The sequence below is a fragment of the Colobus angolensis genome, unplaced genomic scaffold (genome assembly GCF_000951035.1).
Source record: "Colobus angolensis palliatus isolate OR3802 unplaced genomic scaffold, Cang.pa_1.0 Scaffold138, whole genome shotgun sequence".
Taxonomy (NCBI): Eukaryota; Metazoa; Chordata; class Mammalia; order Primates; family Cercopithecidae; genus Colobus; species Colobus angolensis.
In genome coordinates this window covers 769,609-789,066 of record NW_012114466.1, presented here as the reverse complement: position 1 = coordinate 789,066, position 19,458 = coordinate 769,609, and the positions used below count along the sequence as shown (strand labels likewise).

At 52.7% G+C, this 19,458-nt stretch overlaps 1 protein-coding gene across 3 annotated transcripts in view; it reads left to right on the top strand.

The window, feature by feature from the left end:
* The window catches only part of TBC1D22A (TBC1 domain family, member 22A), a 425,787-nt gene that overhangs the window by 25,727 nt on the left and 380,602 nt on the right, over positions 1–19,458 (top strand). The window contains exons 2-5 of one of the 3 annotated variants that reach the window (XM_011934741.1): positions 4,423–4,479; positions 4,571–4,707; positions 5,397–5,737; positions 9,584–9,760. In XM_011934741.1, coding sequence (XP_011790131.1) covers positions 4,679–4,707; positions 5,397–5,737; positions 9,584–9,760 — 547 coding nt within the window. In that variant the 5' untranslated portion in view covers positions 4,423–4,479; positions 4,571–4,678. The remainder of the gene's footprint in view (positions 1–4,422; positions 4,480–4,570; positions 4,708–5,396; positions 5,738–9,583; positions 9,761–19,458) is intronic. The other 2 variants (XM_011934740.1, XM_011934742.1) reach the window with 2 other exon arrangements.

Here is a 19,458-nt window from a genome sequence, read left to right as displayed (position 1 = left end):
TTTTATCTGGACAACTATCAATATTCTCTGTATATAAATAAAGCAGTCACTATCTAGAGACTTTGCTACTATGATTTTTTTTTTTTTTTTTTTTTCTTTTTTTTTTTTGAGATGGAGTCTCACTCTGTCACCCAGGCTGGAGTGCAGTGGCCTGAACTGAGATCCGGTCACTGCACTCCAGCCTGGGTGACAGAGTGAGACTCCGTCTCAAAAAAAAAAAAAAAAAAAGAAAAACGAGTTTAGAATAATGCTCATCTCTGTTAGCTACTATGATTATTCTCTATGTTTTATTGCTTGCAGTATTGATAGTAAAAAAGAAGCAGCATGTTGAGCACATCGGGAGGCTGTTGAGAGTGGTCGGAGCTGAGCAGTGGCACACAGCGTGGTGGTCACAGGGCTGTTCCTTCCATTTTCTGTGTGTTTCATTCCTTTGGTAAAAGTGTCCAGCCCCAGCCCCGCTGGGACCCACCTGTGGCTCATGCTACATGGTGTCTGTGTCCTCAGCACCCAGGACAGTGCCTGCCACGTAGGTCCTTCCTGATTGAGAGGAGGGATCCGCGCTTTGCTTTCAGGTCTTCTTCAGTTTGAAACTGAAACTTACTCTGGTGTATGCAGAAATAAATGTGATGTTTTCATTTGGATGCTGACTTTAGAATTTTCTTCTGAAATCATGTAATTCTCCTTACTGGCTTTCTTTTGGGAAGGAGAAATCATAACAAACCCTTCAATGGGCCAGACTCTTTTGAATTCCTTTCTCTTCTCTGGGTTTCCAATCTTCCTCCGTGGAGTGAGGGGTGGGACTGGGCTCCTGGGCCTTTGAAGGAAGGCCAGGTGTGGGCTCATGTTTCTGCTCACTGCAGTGACAGGCCCGTGGCTGCTACTTTGATGTCCCACTGATTCCACTGCTCCTGGCCTTCAGATCAGGTGCATGCTGTTTTGTTTGTCTCAACCTTCTGCCAGCCTCACTTTTCCTGTTCTAAATGTGATTTGTTTTCTTAAGGAATCTTCCTTCTAAGATTGGGTTTCTTTTTTTTTTTTTGAGACGGAGTCTTGCAGTGGCGCGAGCTCGGCTCACTGCAAGCTCTGCCTCCTGGGTTCACGCCATTCTCCTGCCTCAGCTTCCTGAGTAGCTGGGACTACAGGCGCCCGCCACCACGCCCGGCTAATTTTTTGTATTTTTTGTAGAGACGGGGTTTCACCGTGTTAGCCAGGATAGTCTCAGTCTCCTGACCTTGTGATCCACCCTCCTCGGCCTCCCAATAAGACTGGGTTTCTATACTCCTGTGGCATGCTCTTGCAGGAATTATCATGGAACATTCAAAATGCCAGTTGAAGTGTTGCTTTGTGTTGCTTTTGTAAGTAAACTGTAAGGGCCTGAATAGTTTGGACTGTATTGTGCTTATTTTGACCTTCCCAGTGCCCTGAGAGTCAGTATTGAAAAATGTTTGTTAAATTTTGCTGAAAAATCTTAGAATATAAAAGTAAACATTTGATATAATTAATATATTGTGCTGCAGGCATAGGAATGGGATACTGAATAGAAACTGAATGGGAAACTGAAAAATGACCCAATGTAATATTTTAATGTTAAAAATGATGTTCTCGAAGCACTGGGTGAAAGGAGAGGTTACTTAATGACATTTGAGCTCTATTTTTTTTTTTTTTAAGTTTCCTACTATACTACTAAATGCTATATACCAAAATAAAATAAATTCTAGGTGGATTGAAACCTTAAGGGTAGGAACGAGCCCTCTAGAAGGATGAAGCTAGCACGCAGTGAAATGTTTGTGCCCTCTCGGAAGGGCTGGGCCTTTCCAAGTGTCGTCCCCAAAGTGGAATCATGAGGAAAGGACACAAGAGTGGCTCAGCCTCCCAGACCAAGGAAAACAGATTGGCCACCTCCTTTCTCTTTCTGTCACTGCTCTAACAAATCATCACAAACTTACTGGCTTACAAGAAACATGGTATCTTACACTGCTAGAGTTTGCAAGTCTGACGTGGGTCTCACTGGGCTAACACCAAGGTGATGGTGGGGCTGGTTCCTTCTGGAAGCTCCAGGAGAGAGCGTTTTCCCTACTCTCTCCAGCTCCAGGAAGCCGCCCACATTTCTTGGCGTACGGCCCCCTTTCTCCGTGTTCAGAGTCAGCTATGTTGCATTTGTGTGACCTTTTGTGGTCATGTCTCCCTCTGGCCACAGCCGGGAAGGTTTTCTGCTTTTGAGTACCCATGATTAGATTGTGCCCACCAGGATAGCCCAGGACGGTCTCCCACCTCCAGGTTTGTGTCCTTAATTGCATCTGCAAAGTTCCCTTTGCCACGTAAGGTGACGCAGTCACAGGTTCTGGGCGTTAGGATGTAGACATCTTGGGTGGGGGCTGTTATTCTGCTGACCACACCACCAGAATGACTAACAAGGAATGCTCTGTTTACAAGGTTTTTTTTTGCAAAGCAGTAAGAAAGTGGTGAGCACCTCATTAGAAAATGGACAAAGGGTATGAACAATTTACAAAAAGAAGAGGTAAAAATGAACAAAATTAAAAAAAAGTTTTACCTCACTAATGAATGGAAAGGCACATAGCTGACACGGAGACCACTGTTCTCCTGTTGAATGAGCAGTGATGTGTGGTGTCGGACTTTGCTGGTGGGATATGAGCCACGGCTCTTTGGCAGTGTGGACCAGCAGCATTTTTAATGCATGCTTTATGTCCCAAGCTTTCCATTTCTAGGAGTCTATCCTCAAGAGGTTATCATAGTTGTGTGCAAATATTTGTCTCCAAATATCTTTATTCCTTTTTTGTAATCCCCATTTTATTTTATTTTTTAGAGACAGGGTCTTACTCTGTAACCCAGATTGGAGTGCAGTGGTACCTTCTTGGCTCACTACAACCTCCACCTCCCAGGCTCGAGTGATCATCCCACCATTTTTTTGTAATCACTTATTTTATTTTTTTGAGACAGGATCTCACTCTGTAACCCAGGTTGGAGTTCAGTGGTGCCGTCTTGGCTCACTGCAACCTCAGCCTCCCAAGTAGCTGGGACCACAGGCTTGTGTCACCACGCCCAGCCAATATTTTTATATTTTTTGTACAGACACGGTTTCGCCCTGTTGCCCAGGCTGGTCCTAATCTCCTGAGCTCAAGCGATCCACCCACCTCGGCCTCCCAACATTGCCAGTATTGCCATCAACAAACAGAGATTCGTTTATTTCATGTGTCTGGTAGTCTGTGGTGAGCAGCGCAGGGTTGGGCAGCAGCTCAAAGCCTTCATAGCCCCATGCTCTTTCCCGCCTGTCTGCCCTGCTGCCCTTCATGGTGGCATCTTCACTCACTCAGGATGGCTGAGGTCCCAGGCCTCACCTCTGTGTTCCAGGCGGAAAAAAATGGAGAGAAGTTAGGGGCCAAAGGGGTGCTAGCTAAGCTTGTTTTTTTTTTTTTTCACAGAAAAGTAAAAACCCCCTTTTATTTCTTGCTGGCTGTGAGAAATAAATGTGTGTCACAGGGCCAGCCGTGGCTGAAGTCAGCCAAAGGAGCAAAGGCTTCTGGGTAGAGGTTGATCAGTCAACCAACAGTGTCTGCCATGTGGAGTATTTCATTTCCATTGGTTTTCCAAATTTGCTCTGATGAATATAAGACTTTTATAATAAAGACTTTGATAATAAAACAATTAAATCTTTGTTTTTTTTTGAGACGGAGTCTTGCTGTGTCACCCAGGCTGAAATGCAGTGGCTCAATCTCGGCTCACTGCAACCTCTGCCTCCTGGATTCAAGTCATTCTCCTGCCTCAGCCTCCCCAGTAGCTAGGATTACAGGCGTGCACCACCATGCCCAGCTAATTTTTGTATTTTTAGTAGAGACGGGGTTTCATCATGTTTGTCAGGCTGGTCTCGAACTCCTGACCTTGTGATCCACCCACCTTCGCCTCCCAAAGTGCTGGGATTACAGGCATGAGCCACTGCGTCCAGCCCATTAAATCTTTAAAAAAATTATATTTATCTTTTGTAATTCTGCATTCAGTTTCAGACAAAATGATGGCAGTTGAGAATTCCCAGATGGGCGTTTCTTGGAGTTTTTAGTCTGTGGGCAGAGTCTGCAGTCCCTTCATTGCACTCCCAGACACCCTTATCACCGTGTGGATGCCCGAGGGTCTGTGGTGGTGCTTGTTGGGCTGAGGCCCATTCTCAGGGAGGGGCTGAATGCCCTGCTTGTGTGGGGTGTGGGGTGTGGGCTTGTTTGGTGCCGTTCATCCCTTCTGAACTGGGCCCTCAGGACCCTGGGTGGCTGCTGGGAGGCCTGCAGCAGCCAATGATGAGCTGCTTCCTTCAGTCCTGTGGGTTCCTGGGAGCCCACCTTTTGGCTGCGCTGGTGGTAGGCTCTTGGGAAGGCAGGAGAGAGGCTCACTGGTTTTCCCTTTCTTTTCCATCAGCATCCAGCATGTGTATGGCGCCCAGCACCCCCCCTTTGATCCACTGTTACATGGCACGTAAGTGACGTTCCAATCTCACTTGGCATCTCGGCTCTGATGTGGGAGGGCTGTGGCAACCCTGGTCTTCCTGCTTCCCTTCTGCTCCCAGGCATTCCTGAGGGAGTAGAGTGGTTTCTCATTCAGCCACACTGATCAAGCAGTCGCTTTGTGTGAGATGCTGCGCACCCCATGCTTCCCATCCCAGTGAGGACGGCAGATGTGGGAGCCACAGCCTGTTACAGGGAGGCGGGGGAGCCCTGGGGAGAGCCAGGAGCCGGCATCCTTTAGCCACGGGCAGCCTGGTTGCAGGCCATTCCTGCTGGCTTGTCCTTTCCACTCCTCCTTCCCACATTCTCCACCAGCTGCTGGAGCCCGGCCCTGGCCTGTCCTGGCCCTTCCACAGCAGGCGGGAGCACAGGGTGTGGGACTTGTGCTTGGCTGGTGTGGCCCTGCAGGACTGCACCTGTCTGACAAGTTTCTGACATGAGGTGGGGCCGGTGTTGTGTTGTCATATTTTGGGGGAATGTTGTTTAAATGATCGTGTCTTCAAATCCGTATACCACAGGCCCATACCCTGCACAGGCACTCCTGGCCCACACCCCCCACTGCTGGGCAGGAGCCTTACTGGGACTCGGGGAAGGTGCCACTGGCCAGAGTGAGCTGGGCTGGGCCTGCAGGGCACCACCATGTGGCCCTGTGCCTCCTCCCAGGTGGCCTTCCTGGAGCCCCCTCCCCTCCTGCCACTGAGTCCTCGTGGGCTTCACCTGCTGTGCTCTTTGGGCTGCCTCTGTGAATCCTGTTTGCTTTTTCACTCACTATTGCTAGATCGAAGCTGAAAACTTCTATGCCTGTCTTTTCACCTGGGAGTTCTTTCCTGGCTGGTTTTGGGTGAAAGCTTCGAGCATGTACGAGTAAAGACCACCTTTGCATTGCAGTTTGCTGAAGTCCACGGCCAAGATGCCGACCACACCAGTGAAGGCCAAGAGGGTCAGCACCTTTCAGGAGTTTGAGAGCAACACCAGCGATGCCTGGGACGCTGGGGAGGACGATGACGAGCTCCTGGCCATGGCGGCAGAGAGCCTGAACTCCGAGGTGGTCATGGAGACGGCCAACCGGGTGCTGCGGAACCACAGCCAGCGGCAGGGGCGGCCCACGCTGCAGGAGGGGCCAGGGCTTCAGCAGAAACCCAGGCCTGAGGCAGAGCCGCCCTCCCCTCCCAGTGGTGACCTCCGGCTGGTGAAGTCTGTCAGTGAGAGCCACACGTCCTGTCCTGCAGGTATGATGGGAGGACTGAAGAGATGATCTGGGCGTCTGGCCAGGCTAAGAAAGTGGCCAGGACCCACTCAACTGTGGGAGAATGAGTGGGTTCCCATCCTCATGTGCAGCAGGCCCCCTGGCCCATGAGAGCCCCTACGGTTCTCTTCCACGGGTAGGGGAGCAGCCTGTGCTCTATCCTGGGGCCCCCACGTGTTTTCTTCCGTCCTAGCTAAGTGCGTCTCTCCTCCGAGTGGAGTGGAGGCACCAGGCTGTTGTGGGCCAGCCGTGAGAGGGCCACGGGGGAGCAAGCGCCTGGGGACCCTGTCTCCCTCCTAACTCCACCAGCTTGCAGTGGTTCCATGGGTTCCATGGGTGACATGGTCAGGCCCCTGCAGGTTTAGGGGCTGGCGCTCTGGTCAGCTTACAGGATTCCTGCCGGGGGTGCATACACGTGGGCTGAGGTCCGAAGGGGCTGGGAGTCTGACTTTTGGGTCGGCCACATTCGCATTCTGACCCCCTCGGGTAGGGTCGTGTCTGGTGCCGTGTGCGTGGCACTGGGGCGCAGCAGCTGTTCTCGAGGCTGTTTCTGTGGCTGCCGCTCTTTAGGTGCTGCAGGCCATCACGTCTGTGATGGAAAAGCGGCACGGTCGTGTGATGAACCCGCCGTGGGCCGCGAGCACTGTTTTCAGAGCTTGGGATGCCCCACTGGACAGACTGAGGCCTGTCTGTGCCCTGTGGAAAGTCCGTTCTGGTGAGAGGGGCGGATGCAGCACTGCCCACAGCCAACAAGGGGGCACAGGGTGTGCTGGGAGGCAGCAGGTGCCATGGTCAAGAGAGGCAGAGAATGGGGTGGGAACGCGGTGGCCGTGAGGGCAGTGGCAAGTAAGTGTCATCTTAAACGAGGAGGTCAGGGTGTCCTTGCGTGAGCAGTGCTGTTGGGAGGCAGGGGGTGAGGGGCAGGGGCGAGGGCTAGCCAGGGCGGCCACAGGCCCTCATAGGTACCTCCCTCCAAGGTCTTCTGGGGGCTAGGGTGCTCTCCCCATATTTCCAGTTGAGAAGATGGAGATTGTTAGAAGAGTGTGAGGTAACCTGCAGAACTAGGTTTCATACCTAGGTCTAGTTTTTAAAACCACTTTCTAGGAATTGGTTGACTTCTAAAATGTTACAGCTCTCATTAGTTGAGAACGCTGTGCGTGATTTCCTTTGATCGGTTTTCTTTTTGGAGTCTAATACATTTTAAAGTCTTTGAACTTGTAAGTGGAAATCTGGTGATGGCCTTTGTGGGAGGCTTGGAAACCTGGTGACTGACTGAAGCATGCACTGACCGCCTCCTGCAGGCCCATCCTGGGCAGCACCCTTCAGCCTGGGCAGAGTTGGAGTTGGCAGGATCCCTGACTTCCTCTACTCCTGGAGGGTGGTGCTGACATTGAAGCTCTGTGAGCCTCTCAGCACCCCGCCCCCTACCCCCAAGATGCAGGGTGCTGTCAGGCTGAGAGTGACCAGGGCCGCAGGACCACACCGTGTGTGGCTGGGGGATCTGACAAGAGGCAGGCTCAGGCTGCGACCAGCCGGGGTCGGGGAGCTGTGGGATGTCACCCTGGGATGGCCTCATCCTGGAAGAGCCAAACAAAGGATGCTCCAGACAGCTTGCACTGGGAGAAGGGAGCCTGTGACCTCGTTGTCTTGGGCCCCCCCGCCGCCTGCCTTGGAGTTGGCCACTTTTCCGGTGTTTGCTTTCTGGGCAAGCCTTTTTTGAGCACGTCAGTATAGTAACGGTGATACCATATAATTGATCATTTCCTGTGCGGCACATACAGTATCACTTCTCTGTGATACTAAACTCATTAAACTTCTTTTTTTTTTGAGACGGAGTCTCGCTCTGTTGCCCAGGCTGGAGTGCAGTGGCCGGATCTCAGCTCACTGCAAGCTCCGCCTCCCGGGTTCACGCCATTCTCCTGCCTCAGCCTCCCGAGTAGCTGGGACTACAGGTGCCCGCCACCTCGCCCGGCTAGTATTTTTTTGTATTTTTTTAGTAGAGACGGGGTTTCACTGTGTTAGCCAGGATGGTCTCGATCTCCTGACCTCGTGATCTGCTCGTCTTGGCCTCCCAAAGTGCTGGGATTACAGGCTTGAGCCACCGCGCCCGGCCTAAACTCATTAAACTTTGCAGCAACACTAGGGCATGGACTTGTGGGCCCCGCTCAGGACTGAGTGGCCCCTTACATGTCCTGATGAAGCCACATCAGTCATTTCTATAATGATCGCAGGGAAGTCCAGCTGAGCACCTTTCATTCTGGAACTCGGTGCACAGCTGCTCTTCCTGCTGAATGTTGATTCTGAGGAACTGTCAGTGCTGCTGAAGCAACAGCCTCTGAAGGAGGGACAGGGGCACTGTTCCCCATGGTCCTCCCCTCTGCTTGGGTGCTGGTTCTCAGCCCGCCCTGCGGCAAGGCCGGCAGTAGGAACTCTGGAACCAGATGCCCCGGCCTGGGGCCCCAGCCCACTGCAGGCGTGCGGCTGCTACAAAAAGGAGTCACAGCAAGGGCGCTGAGGCTGCTGGGAGGAGAGTCTCCCGGGGGTTGGGGGGTGTCAGGGAGAGTGGGCAGCGGGGGTCGGGGGAGGAGACAGGGCGGTGCTCTGAAGTCGATGCCCCCACTTTAGCAGACTTCGCTGGAAATTGGACTGGACCACATTCTGCCCAGAGGCCATAGGTTGCTTGGCTCCTAGACAGCCTGAGGGTTTCTGTGGGAATTCTTTTCCCCCATCCCCAGGTTATGAAGGAAATGGGGGTGCTGTGTGGGAAGGAGGGCACGGGGAAGTGCGGCTCCTATCTCCTTGCTCCCGCGGCTGCTGGAGCGGATGTCAGCCGGTACATTTCCTGGAGTTTATTTTTCACTCTAGTTTAATTTTCAGTTTTTGAAAGATGAGATAGCTAGACAGGATTTAGACCTAGGAGTCTGGAGCCTTTCCCAGCCTCTTGCTTGTTGGTCTTGGGTGGCCGTGTTGAGTGACCTGAGGGCCTTAGGGTCTTCCCTTGGGCTGACCCGGTCCTGGGTTGCTTCATGGAACGTGCTGTCTCACCTGCTGCTTAGGCCCCTGTGGGCCTGTCCATCTTGGGGGTCCGCGAGGCCTTGGTGGGCAGCAGCGGAGGATGGGAGGGAGGGCGGGCAGCTTGTACTCTAGTGCCACCTCGGTCACTGCCTGTGGTGGGGTCTGGGAAGGTGCCATTCCTTACTTGTCTGGCTTCCTTTTTTCCTTGGGATGAGGGTCGCTGTGGGACCTTCCTCCCACGGCACTGGGGAGACCCAGGGAGGGCCAGGCAGGTGGCGGGTTGGGCATGCTCTTGAGACAGCAGGTGAGCGCCCTCGCAGTGCCCTGCTTCCTGCTCTGTCCCCACCGTTGCCTCCTGTCCTCAGCGCCTCTGCAGGCTTTCTCCTTTCGCTCACGGTTACTCGTGGACTTGCCCTGTACGCTCAGGCCTGGCTGACCCGAGGATACCCTCCTGCACGGACCCTCTGGGTCGTGTCCCCTGGGCAGGCCCTGATCCTCCACCCCCGGCACTGGTGGGAGCCTGACCGCCAACACAGCCCGAGGGGCCCTGGACTTTTCTGACTGTCATTGTGTTGCTTTTCTGCGAGGTGCTCCATTTCATTGATGAATGATCCTCTGCCAGTGAGGCCAGTGAATTTCAAAGGTGTCAGTTCTATGTTATTGCTCAAGAAACTGAGGTCCCCGCTGCTCAGCGATGGGAAGAAGGGACCACTGTGACCCGACAGCGTTCACAAAGAGACAGTGGCACAGCCAGGAGGAACATGCGGTCGAGAGGAACGCCCTCACCCTCACCCCCGTTCTCTCACCCCTGCAGAAAGTGCCAGCGATGCCGCCCCTCTGCAGAGGTCCCAGTCTCTCCCACACGCGGCCACTGTCACGCTGGGTGGCACATCTGACCCCAGCACCCTCAGCAGCTCAGCACTGAGCGAAAGAGAGGCCTCCCGGCTCGACAAGTTCAAGCAGCTGCTTGCCGGCCCCAACACAGACCTTGGTAAGCACCCTGCCCTCTGCAGGACACGCACAGACATTTCTTGCTGTTTCTGAAATAGATCACATCTTAAAGGATTCCGTGTGGGCTTATGTAATGCACACGCTTCCGTGTGTAATTTGCCTTGCAGGAAAGTGATGAGTTCACGTAATATTTTCAAGTCAGTAAGTCACTAAGGTAGTAGCAATTTGTGCTGATAGTTGCCTTTAGACATGTTTTGTTAGTGTTTTTCCAATGCAATTTGAAAATGTATTTTGCGTTCCTTTTGGTTTTCTTTTTTTAAAATTTGAGACAAGGTCTTACTCTGTCGCCCAGACTGGAGGGCAGTGGTGCAATCACAGCGCACTGCCACCTGGAATTCCTGGGTTCAAGCAATCCTCCTGCCTCAGCCTCCTGAGTATCTGGGACTACAGGATTGTGCCAGCACGCTCACCAAATTCTTTAAACAATTTTTTCTAGAGATAGGGGTCTCCCTGTGTTGCCCAGGCTGGTCTTGAACTCCTAGGCTCAAGAGATCCTCCTGCCTCAGCCTCACAAAGCACTGGGCTTTCAGGCGTGAGCCGCCGCGCCTGGCCCATTCTGTTTTCTTGTTGTCCCAATTGCAGTCTTCATTATTGCCGCCCTTGGTGAGCCCTTTGAGGCTGGCCCGGTGGACATCCTTGTTGGCCATAGTATTCTGAAGACAGTGGCTCATGGGGGCACAGCACTGGTGACCATCAACTCGATTTGCTGGTTTTGCATCTTTCTGCCCTGGAGCTGGCAGTCATCAGAGGGTGACAGGCTGTGAGCCCTGCAAGGGGCAAGGGTGAGGCTGGGGCAGAGGGGCAGGCCCGCAGGGCAGAGCACAGTCACCAGCGTGACTCTTCCTGCGCGAGTTGCTTCCAGGCACGCGCAGTGTCCCCACTGCCGTGGCCAGGCTCTGTGGAACGCACTTGCTTTGAGTTCTTCTGGTGGCATTCCTGCTGAATCCTCGTCCTTCCTTTCCGTATCTCATCTCTGTGGAGCGCCACTCTGGCTAGGCGTTTGCTAGATGCTGGAACTCTCGGGAGGACCGGAATGCGGCCTTGGTCATGAGATTGCTTCACTGGGGGAACAAACCTGTTCAGTTACGGCCAGTGTCCCTGTGGCACTCTGAGAGCCGGAGGCGCAACGCCGGGCTTGGCCAGGAGGTGGCGAGTGGTGCACGCGGATGGGCCGCCGGGAGCCACGCAGGAGCCGTGCAGGGGCCATGCAGGAGCTTGCAGCATCTGGGCCTTCATGCTCAGGCCCAGGGCAGGGAGAGGGTTTCTGGGCAGAAGCAGCGGTTCAGAGGGCGTGGCTGGAGCTGTGTTCCCGAGGCTGGGGAGGGCTCTTGGAAGGTCTGTTGGCAAGGAGGACACAGCTCTGTGCAGAGTTCTCAAAGTGGGTGGTTGTTTCTTCCTTATGTTTGTTTTTTTGAAACAGCAACACTTGCATGTGTTATAACATGACACAGCACAGCAGGGTCTGTGTGAAAATGAGGCCTGTCCCAGCCTCCACCTTCCCTTCCTTTCCACAGTTCCAGGTGTCTCCTTCCAGTGATGGCCCATGCATGTGTTGTTTTAAACGTTTTATGTTGATGCAATTCAAACTTGCAGAACAGTTGGCAAGAATAGTGCCAACAACTCCCATATGCTCTGCACCCAGAATCACCAGTTGTTTACATTTGCCCGTTACCGTTCTGCATGTGTGTGCCTGTGTGTGTGTGTGTGTGTGTGTATGTGTGTGTGTATGTGTGTATATATATATATATATATATTCCTGAACCATGTGAGAGTCAGTCGGAGATATATCCCTTTACCTCTAAAACCTTCGCTGTTTCCTAAGCACAAAGACATTCCCTCAGTATCATCACAGCACAGGTGTCAAAATCAGGAAACTGAACACTGACCCAGTACTATTTTACACTTTTATTATTAGAATCCGCAGTCCACAGTCACATTCTGCCAGTCGTCCCAGGAACGTCCTTTCTCTGTTTTTTTCTTAGCCCAGACTCCAGTGGGGGACCATGCGTTCCATCTGGGTGTCACGCCTCTGCCTTCTCCATCAGCCTGGAGCAGCAGCCTCGCCTGTCTCTGCGTTTCGATCTTGACACTTTAGCAGAGCACAGGCCAGTGATTTTGTGGGCTGTCCCTTGGTTTGTGCTTGTCTGGTGTTGGCCCACGGTGAGATTCTGGTCGATAATTTCTGGCAGGAACATCCCTGAAGGGATTTGTGTTCTTCTCGGTCACCGCGGCGGGGCGCGTGGTGCTGGTGGGTCCTGGCATTGACGTGGACTCCGATCACTCGGCTGAGGCGGCGTCTGCCAGCTCTTCGCGCCGAAGACCTCCCCTTTTTCCTTTGTTGCTGTTGCTGAAGTGTTCTGTAGAGAGACGCTCTGGGGTCTCTGCATTTCTTTTTTTTTTATTTTTTTGAGACGGAGTCTCGCTCTGCTGCCCAGGCTGGAGTGCAGTGGCCGGATCTCAGCTCACTGCAAGCTCCGCCTCCCGGGTTTACGCCATTCTCCTGCTTCAGCCTCCCGAGTAGCTGGGACTACAGGCGCCCGCCACCTCGCCCGGCTAGTTTTTTGTATTTTTTAGTAGAGACGGGGTTTCGTCCTGTTAGCCAGGATGGTCTCGATCTCCTGACCTCGTGATCCGCCTGTCTCGGCCTCCCAAAGTGCTGGGATTACAGGCTTGAGCCACCGCGCCCAGCCCTCGAGAGCGTTTCTTCAGGCGCCTGAACCTCCTTCTGTGATGATGACGCTCACAGAGCATCCCTAGCCATGGGTGAGGCGAGAAGGGATCCTCCTGCCTCAGCCTCACAAAGCACTGGGCTTTCAGGCGTGAGCCGTCGCGCCTGTGGGGGATGACTCTGTGATTTTGGCTAGAGCACCGGGTAGGTGGAAGTGTCACCCACCAAGACAGGAGATAAAGGTAGGTCGTGCTTACAGGAGTACAGTCTTGTGGTTGATGTATTAGCCACGTCCTCTCCTAGCATGCCAGCGCCCCTTCTCTGCTGGCGCTCGTGCCTCCAGGGTGGTGCGGGGATGCAGAACCACATTGCACCTAGGAGAGTAGGTCCTGGGGCCAGGCTGCCTGTGTGGAGAGCTGGCTCCACTGGTTACTCGCCACGTGACCTTGAGCCAGCTTGGTGATGATCCTGCATGTCAGAGTTCTTGTTTGCGTGATAGGCATGATGAAAGCAGTGCTCGTTTTGCAGTTTAAATGAGATAGTACGTATAACATGCTTAAGAGAGTGCCTAGCACATACTAAACACTCAAAAATGGTAGTTATTTTTATGGTGGTTGTTATGTTCATTTGAACTGGCCTTTTTATCTTTTTATCTTCTCACTTGATTTTTGCGCCACTGACGTATATGGTCACTTTTGTAGTCATTGATGAGTCAGGTGACTTACAGATGTTGTCCTGGTTGTGTCCCGTGGTTTCCAGCAATAGGCAGGTGGCGGAGAGACAGCTGGTGAAAGCAGGATGGGAAGCCTGTGCTGGGCCAGGCTCTGAGTACCCACCTGGAACATTCTGGAGGACTTTGTAATTGAAGCAACTTTTGGAAATTAAAATCATACTTAAAAGTCAAGCTTTCAAGACTTGTGGGAAGATGGGAGTATGTAGGGCTGGATTTTACCATGTAAAAATCAAGTTATTTTGTTAGGTTGAGGGGACTGTGGGTTTTTCTCTTTCTTTATAATTCTATGTAAATATCAAATCTAAAACCAAAAAGCTCAATGCAGAGCTTTCAAAGTTAAACAATTACTGCATTTGCATTTAGTAGCAAGAGAAAACATCGCCAGTAAATTGCCTGTTTTTATAAGGCAGTTGAGATAGCTTTGGAAGACAGTGGAATGTACTGGCTTCACATTACATGAAAGACGTAAGTGGCAAATATTTGCCAATGTTGGAGAAGCAAATCACCAATGTGAGAAGGGCCTGCAGAAATGAGTCTACCTGCGGAATATCATTCTGTCCAGCGGAGTGCTGTTTTTCTTTGTTTAGCTTACACTCTGTTATGAGCCGGGGGATGAAAGTAGCAAATAGAACTTAACAGCTCATTTTGCTCTTAGCATTGGCTCAATATTTACTCACACAAAGACTGCCTACTCTGAAGCCACAGAAAATGACACTCATGTTGGTCACGTGTGTCTGGTAAATGGTAGTGCGATTTGGTAGCCTGCAGTACATGCAGTTTCCTGAGGGCCGTCTAGGGCCCGCCGTCTAGAGCCCCCCAGTGGGGCCTCGGAGGGCAAACTGTGTGTGGAGCTCAGCTCTGGCCCTCAACGCTTTCAAAGAGTAGGACAGAAGGCATGACTACCCTTCTGTCAAGGAGTGGGGCCAGGCCACGGCCATGTTCCACTTCCCCCGAGGGGTGAGCACCCAGTCTGGGCTTTATAAGAGTGTGCTGATAGATGGAGGTCAGCAGGAGTGGGTGTTTTGGGGGTTGGGAGGGCATGAACGGAAGTTTGGAGCTGTACACCTTGGGAGCACTAATATGAATAGATGCCCCCTTGGTGTCTATGGCAGGAGGGCAGCCCTGAAGGGGCCTGGGCCGTTGGTGACAGGAGGAAGCAGGTGTGGCCTTGGGGTAGGCTCTCAGTGTGATGGCTGGCCGTGTCCTTACTCATGAAGTGGCTCAACCTGCCTGTCTCATCAGCTGTAGAGGGGGCATGAGACCTGCCCTGCAGGGTCCTTGTGGGAATTCTTGTGGAGTCACTCATTCATCCAGGCTCTGTTGGGCACCTGCTGTGGTTGTGGGCAGTGGGGAGGGATCGGCAGCTAGGCTTGCAAGGGCCCTGCCCTCAAGGAGCTGACATTCTCATGTGAGGAGACAGACGGAACTCGCTTAGTAACCCCACAACCATCAGGAAGCATCTAGGGAGAGTCAAGGCATGTGGAGGGAAGAGACTGGAGCTGCTCTGCAGTTGGCTGCTTCTGGGGCGAGAGCTGCATGGAGGCAGGCATTTGAAGAGGGGGCATGAGCATTCCAGGGACAGTCCCAGAGGTGCAAAGGTCCTGTGGGCAATAGAGCTTCGTGTGCTTGAGGGGTTGCTGAGGCTCTGGCCTGGTGGCTGCGTGGGGTGCGGGGAGAGGCCTGCAAGGCAGGCGGGGACCTGGTCCCCAGGGCTGAGAAGTCCAGGAGAAGGAGCTCTGCTTTTACTTTGAGCACAGCATGAAGCCTCTGGGAGGTTTTGAACCGGGGGAGTAAAGCGTGGTGCAGAGCATGGGAAAGTGGTTGCTATTCTGTGGCAGGAAGAGCTGATGGCTGCTTCTGAGCAGTGTGTTGCCAGTGGCCGTGGACTAGGCAGAGTCCTTGGGGAGCTCTTGGGAGGGGCTGCGGGAGAGTCAGAGTAGGGTGGGAGACTAGGGGGCAAGAGTGGAGGCCATGGGCTGGGGATGTGGGTGGGGTGGGCTGCGTGAGTCGGGGGCTAATGGGATCTGGACCTGGGTAGACTGGCGAGAAGGCGAGAGCCAGGACCCCTATAGCTTAGAGCCTGGGGTCTGTAGGGACGGGGAACAGCCGATAGACACAGAAATCAGAGCACACTCCAGAGATGACATTTCACTGGGGAGACAAAATCACATCCTCATGAAACAAGAGAGCCAGGGAAAGCGGTGTATTTAAATAATGACACAGTTGGGGGCCTTTACTCTCTGCTGGGCACTGTGCTGTAGAGATTATGTTATCAGTCACCAGACCCCTCTCTGTACCCCCGCCCCCTTCCTGTGTGCCCCAGATTGCTGGCCGTATCGCTGGTTTACAGCTGAGGAGCTTGAGACAAGGTTAAGCTGGCAGCTGCCCTCCAGCCCCACAATGAGGCCTGAGCCGGCTGGGAACCAGGGTCACCCCGGGCTGGGCTCCCAGCCTCCAGGTCACACATTTCTGGTTAGTGTAGACAGTGGGCATTCTCGGTGCTGTTGGAGGCCCGAAGAAGGGGGACGGTTTTCTCTCCTGTGGGCCTTGTTGGAGATCCTGGCTTCTGGTGTGGGAGCTGGGGCCCGGCGCCAGGAGCCGAGGCCGGGAGGGCGCTTGGTTCTGGCGACCCGGCTGTCGGCGTCCAGCGTCGCCCTCTAGTGGCCAGGCGCTGTCCTTGCAGCCTGTGCTTCGTTACCACAGCAGGGGCACGTTGGCCTTATGGGTGGGGGGTGCTAACACTTGCGCGTGCCTGTGTGTGTCCAGCCTGCTTACACTTGTGTGTGCTTGTGTATGTCCAGCATGCTTACTGAAAGTGCCTGTGTGTGTCCAGATGCTTACTGAAAGGCAGGCACAGCCTCAGAAGAGAATAACGTGAGGGACGAAGATGAAGGCTCTGGCTAACTCCGCCTTGCCCTGGAGTCTCATCGGGGAAGGGCTTTCTCAAGGAAGGCAGCCCCCGGCCACCTAGAACTGCCCAGTGCAGAGGCGCCGGGGCGGAGGGAACAAACTCCCGCCCGCACAGCCCTTCTGTGCGTGCAGTGACCCAGCCACACGCAGATCCTTGCTGGCCCTGCTCTGTCCTCAGGTCCCCTGCAGTGAGTGTCACATGGCAGCCACTTGTCATTTGATGGTTCGCTGACTCTTCAGCTGGACTTTTCTCGCCTTCCTTTGGGGCATACATGGTCCTGTGTCTCTGGTTTTCGTTGTTTCTTAAATGTACTAGGTAAGTAATTGACACTACCATCCAGTGGCAGCTCAGCAACAATGCGATGGTACCTCCTTGAGCCAAGGGTGGGCTTTTCCAACCGTGTGGCTGTGGGTTTGCGTTTTGCCCTCCGTGGCTTCCCCCACAGCACTGTTCCTCTGCTTTCCCTCTGAGCTTGCCGCGGGCCGTGGCCCGCTTTCGCTCGTGTGTTCCCACTTACGGCAGGAGCCGCGCCTGTTTCTTTCCTCTGCTCGTTTTGTCACTGAAGGGTTTCTGTGATCATCATTAACAGAAATGTTATTGAAAGTTAGAGAAATGGAAAAGATAATAAAACCAGCAAACCAAAATTGCCACTGTTTCCACATGCTGTATAACTAGAGTTGTGCTTGCTTTTTCCCTCTCATTTATTCCCTCTCAATCGGTTCTTACCAGTCCTTCAGAGCTCACTAGCAGAAATTGCTCTCAGCGGCTGTTTCGTCTGCAGAATGATCTGGGCGTCAGGCAGGGCATGCGAGAGCCACAGATGAACACGCTGCCGCTTTCATGGCATTGGCGGCATCCTTTTTTCTGGGTGACATTTTCCCTGCTCGATGTGGTATTTGAAGTACGTGTGGTGTCACTCGCCTTAAAATAACCAAATTAGATATGATTTGGTGAAAATTGAGAATTTTATTTACTATCCATAGTAGCATAATCTTCAGTTTCATAGGAAACTTTTCTCTGTTCCTTCAGGCGATTTGTTTCTGTTCAATGGTGATTTTTAGTCTGTAATATTCAAAGCAAATGCTAAAAGAGAGTTTATAAGTCTTTGAGATGGTTTTAAAGGAGCCACCTTAAAAACTTATCTGTTACATGTTTATCTTTTTTCTCTTATAATTTCTTTTGTAGGTGAGGACATTGAATACAGACTTGAGCAACTGTGCGACCGTGGTGTGTGTTTTCTCTGTGCAAGGGATAGGAGGAAAGTAGGCCGAGGATGGCTGGATCCCCAGGGACTCGTTGCTCCTTGCCCTGTACAACGTTTTCTTTTCTTTTTTTTTTTTTTGAGACGGAGTCTCGCTCTGTGGCCCGGGCTGGAGCAGTGGCCGGATCTCAGCTCACTGCAAGCTCCGCCTCCCGGGTTCCCGCCATTCTCCTGCCTCAGCCTCCCGAGTAGCTGGGACTACAGGCGCCCGCCACCTCACCCGGCTAGTTTTTTGTATTTTTAGTAGAGACGGGGTTTCACTGTGTTAGCCAGGATGGTCTCGATCTCCTGACCTCGTGATCCGCCCGTCTCGGCCTCCCAAAGTGCTGGGATTACAGGCTTGAGCCCCCGTGCCCGGCCCACAATGTTTTCTACTTGTAACTTAGCTCCCATTGTGGTTTCCTCCAAGAGAGTATGAATTTGTGTCCATCTACCCATTAGACTGTGAGCTTCTTTTGGGCCGTGGCTGGAGGCACTCGTCCTCCTGTTCCAGTGACTGGCACACGCATGGCACATTCTCAGGACATGCTGGCAGAGTTAATTGAGCCACCAGCGGTCAGTGTCTTTCTTTCCTTCCCCGTGTTCTCGAGTGGTGAGTGGGGCATCGTTGGTTTTCCGGTTGACACAGGGTGCCTTGTGTCCAGGGCTTTCCGTGAAGATGTGTGTTTGCTGTAGGTAACAGAAAAGCAGACGCAAGGACTTTTGAGCAAATAGGGGTTAAGTTTCTCAGCAAGATGCCTGGAGGCAGGTAGCTGTTGGCACTGGTTCGCTGGCTCGGTGATGTCCTCAGGATCTAAGCTCCAAGTCACTGGGCCTCGTCCTCACAGCTCTGAAGGAGTCGTCGCCACCATGGGGTGATGGGAGGAGCCATCACCAGGGCAGGGCGGCGTCTTCCTGGAAGAGCAGGGTTCCCTTCGCAGCCAGGCCGCATGGCCGCTCCTGGTGGTAAGCGGAGCTGCCAGGGATGTGTCTCCTGGGGGCTGGGCACGGGCACTTTCAAACGGGGATTCTGGAAATAGAGAGGCGGGACGGGTTGGATGTCGCTTAGGCAGCCAACTGTGTTTTCGATTCACAGAGACTGATGTGTGTGTCTGTCAACTCCCCCCCACCCCGATTTCTGGTTCTTTAATGTCTTTCCGTCCTTCTTCTTTTTCTATTTATTTATTTTTTATTTCTTTTTTTGTTTATTATTTTGAGAGGGAGTCTCGCTCTGTCGCCCAGGCTGGAGTGCAGTGGCTTGATCTCGGCCCACTGCAGCCTCCACCTCCAAGGTTCAAGTGATTGACCACAGGCCATTAGAACTGACATGTAAGACTGAGCTGAAAAAAAAAAAAAATCAAGCTGAAAAAGGATCTAAAAATGTGTTAACTTAGAAAAATGTGATAATGAACCTTTGACTTTCTGGGGGCTCTGGGTATGGTGGTGAGTTGTCACCCAAGCCTGAGGACAGAGTGATGGAGCCTGAGGGCCAGAGGCGAGACGTCTGTGGCTGGTGGGTCCCACCTGGGGGTCTGGAGTGGGTAGAATAGTCCTCATCTTCAGCCAGTCAGACCCGAGTAGATACAATTAAGGAATTGGGTTTGGTGATACGAGGAGGGGAAGTTCAACCTCTTCACAGGGCTGGCCAAGCAAATGTGTGCAGAGCAAATAGGGCTTTGCTCCTCCCCAGGCATGGCCTGGATACTGTAGTATTTTGGTATATTTTGTAAGAGGATTGGCAGGTTCTGTGACCGCAGATTCTTCCTGTGCAACCGCAGATTCTACAGGTGCATCCTGTAGACACTTTATAGGCGAAGTTAGAAGGAAGAGGATTTCTTTAGGGAAAGTTGGAAGAGAGTGGTGAGCAATTAGAATTCACCACGAGCATGGAACGATGGGGGATCAACAGCAGCAAGATTGTTCGCCTTCTTTAGAATTCAGGGCTTCAGGGATTAGTATTGATTTTGATGGTGATGGTGATGGTGATGGTGATGGTGGTGATGGTGATGGTGATGGTGGTGATGATGATGGTGGTGGTGATGGTGATGGTGATGATGATGATGGTGATGGTGGTGGTGATGATGGTGGTGGTGATGGTGGTGATGATGATGGTGGTGGTGATGGTG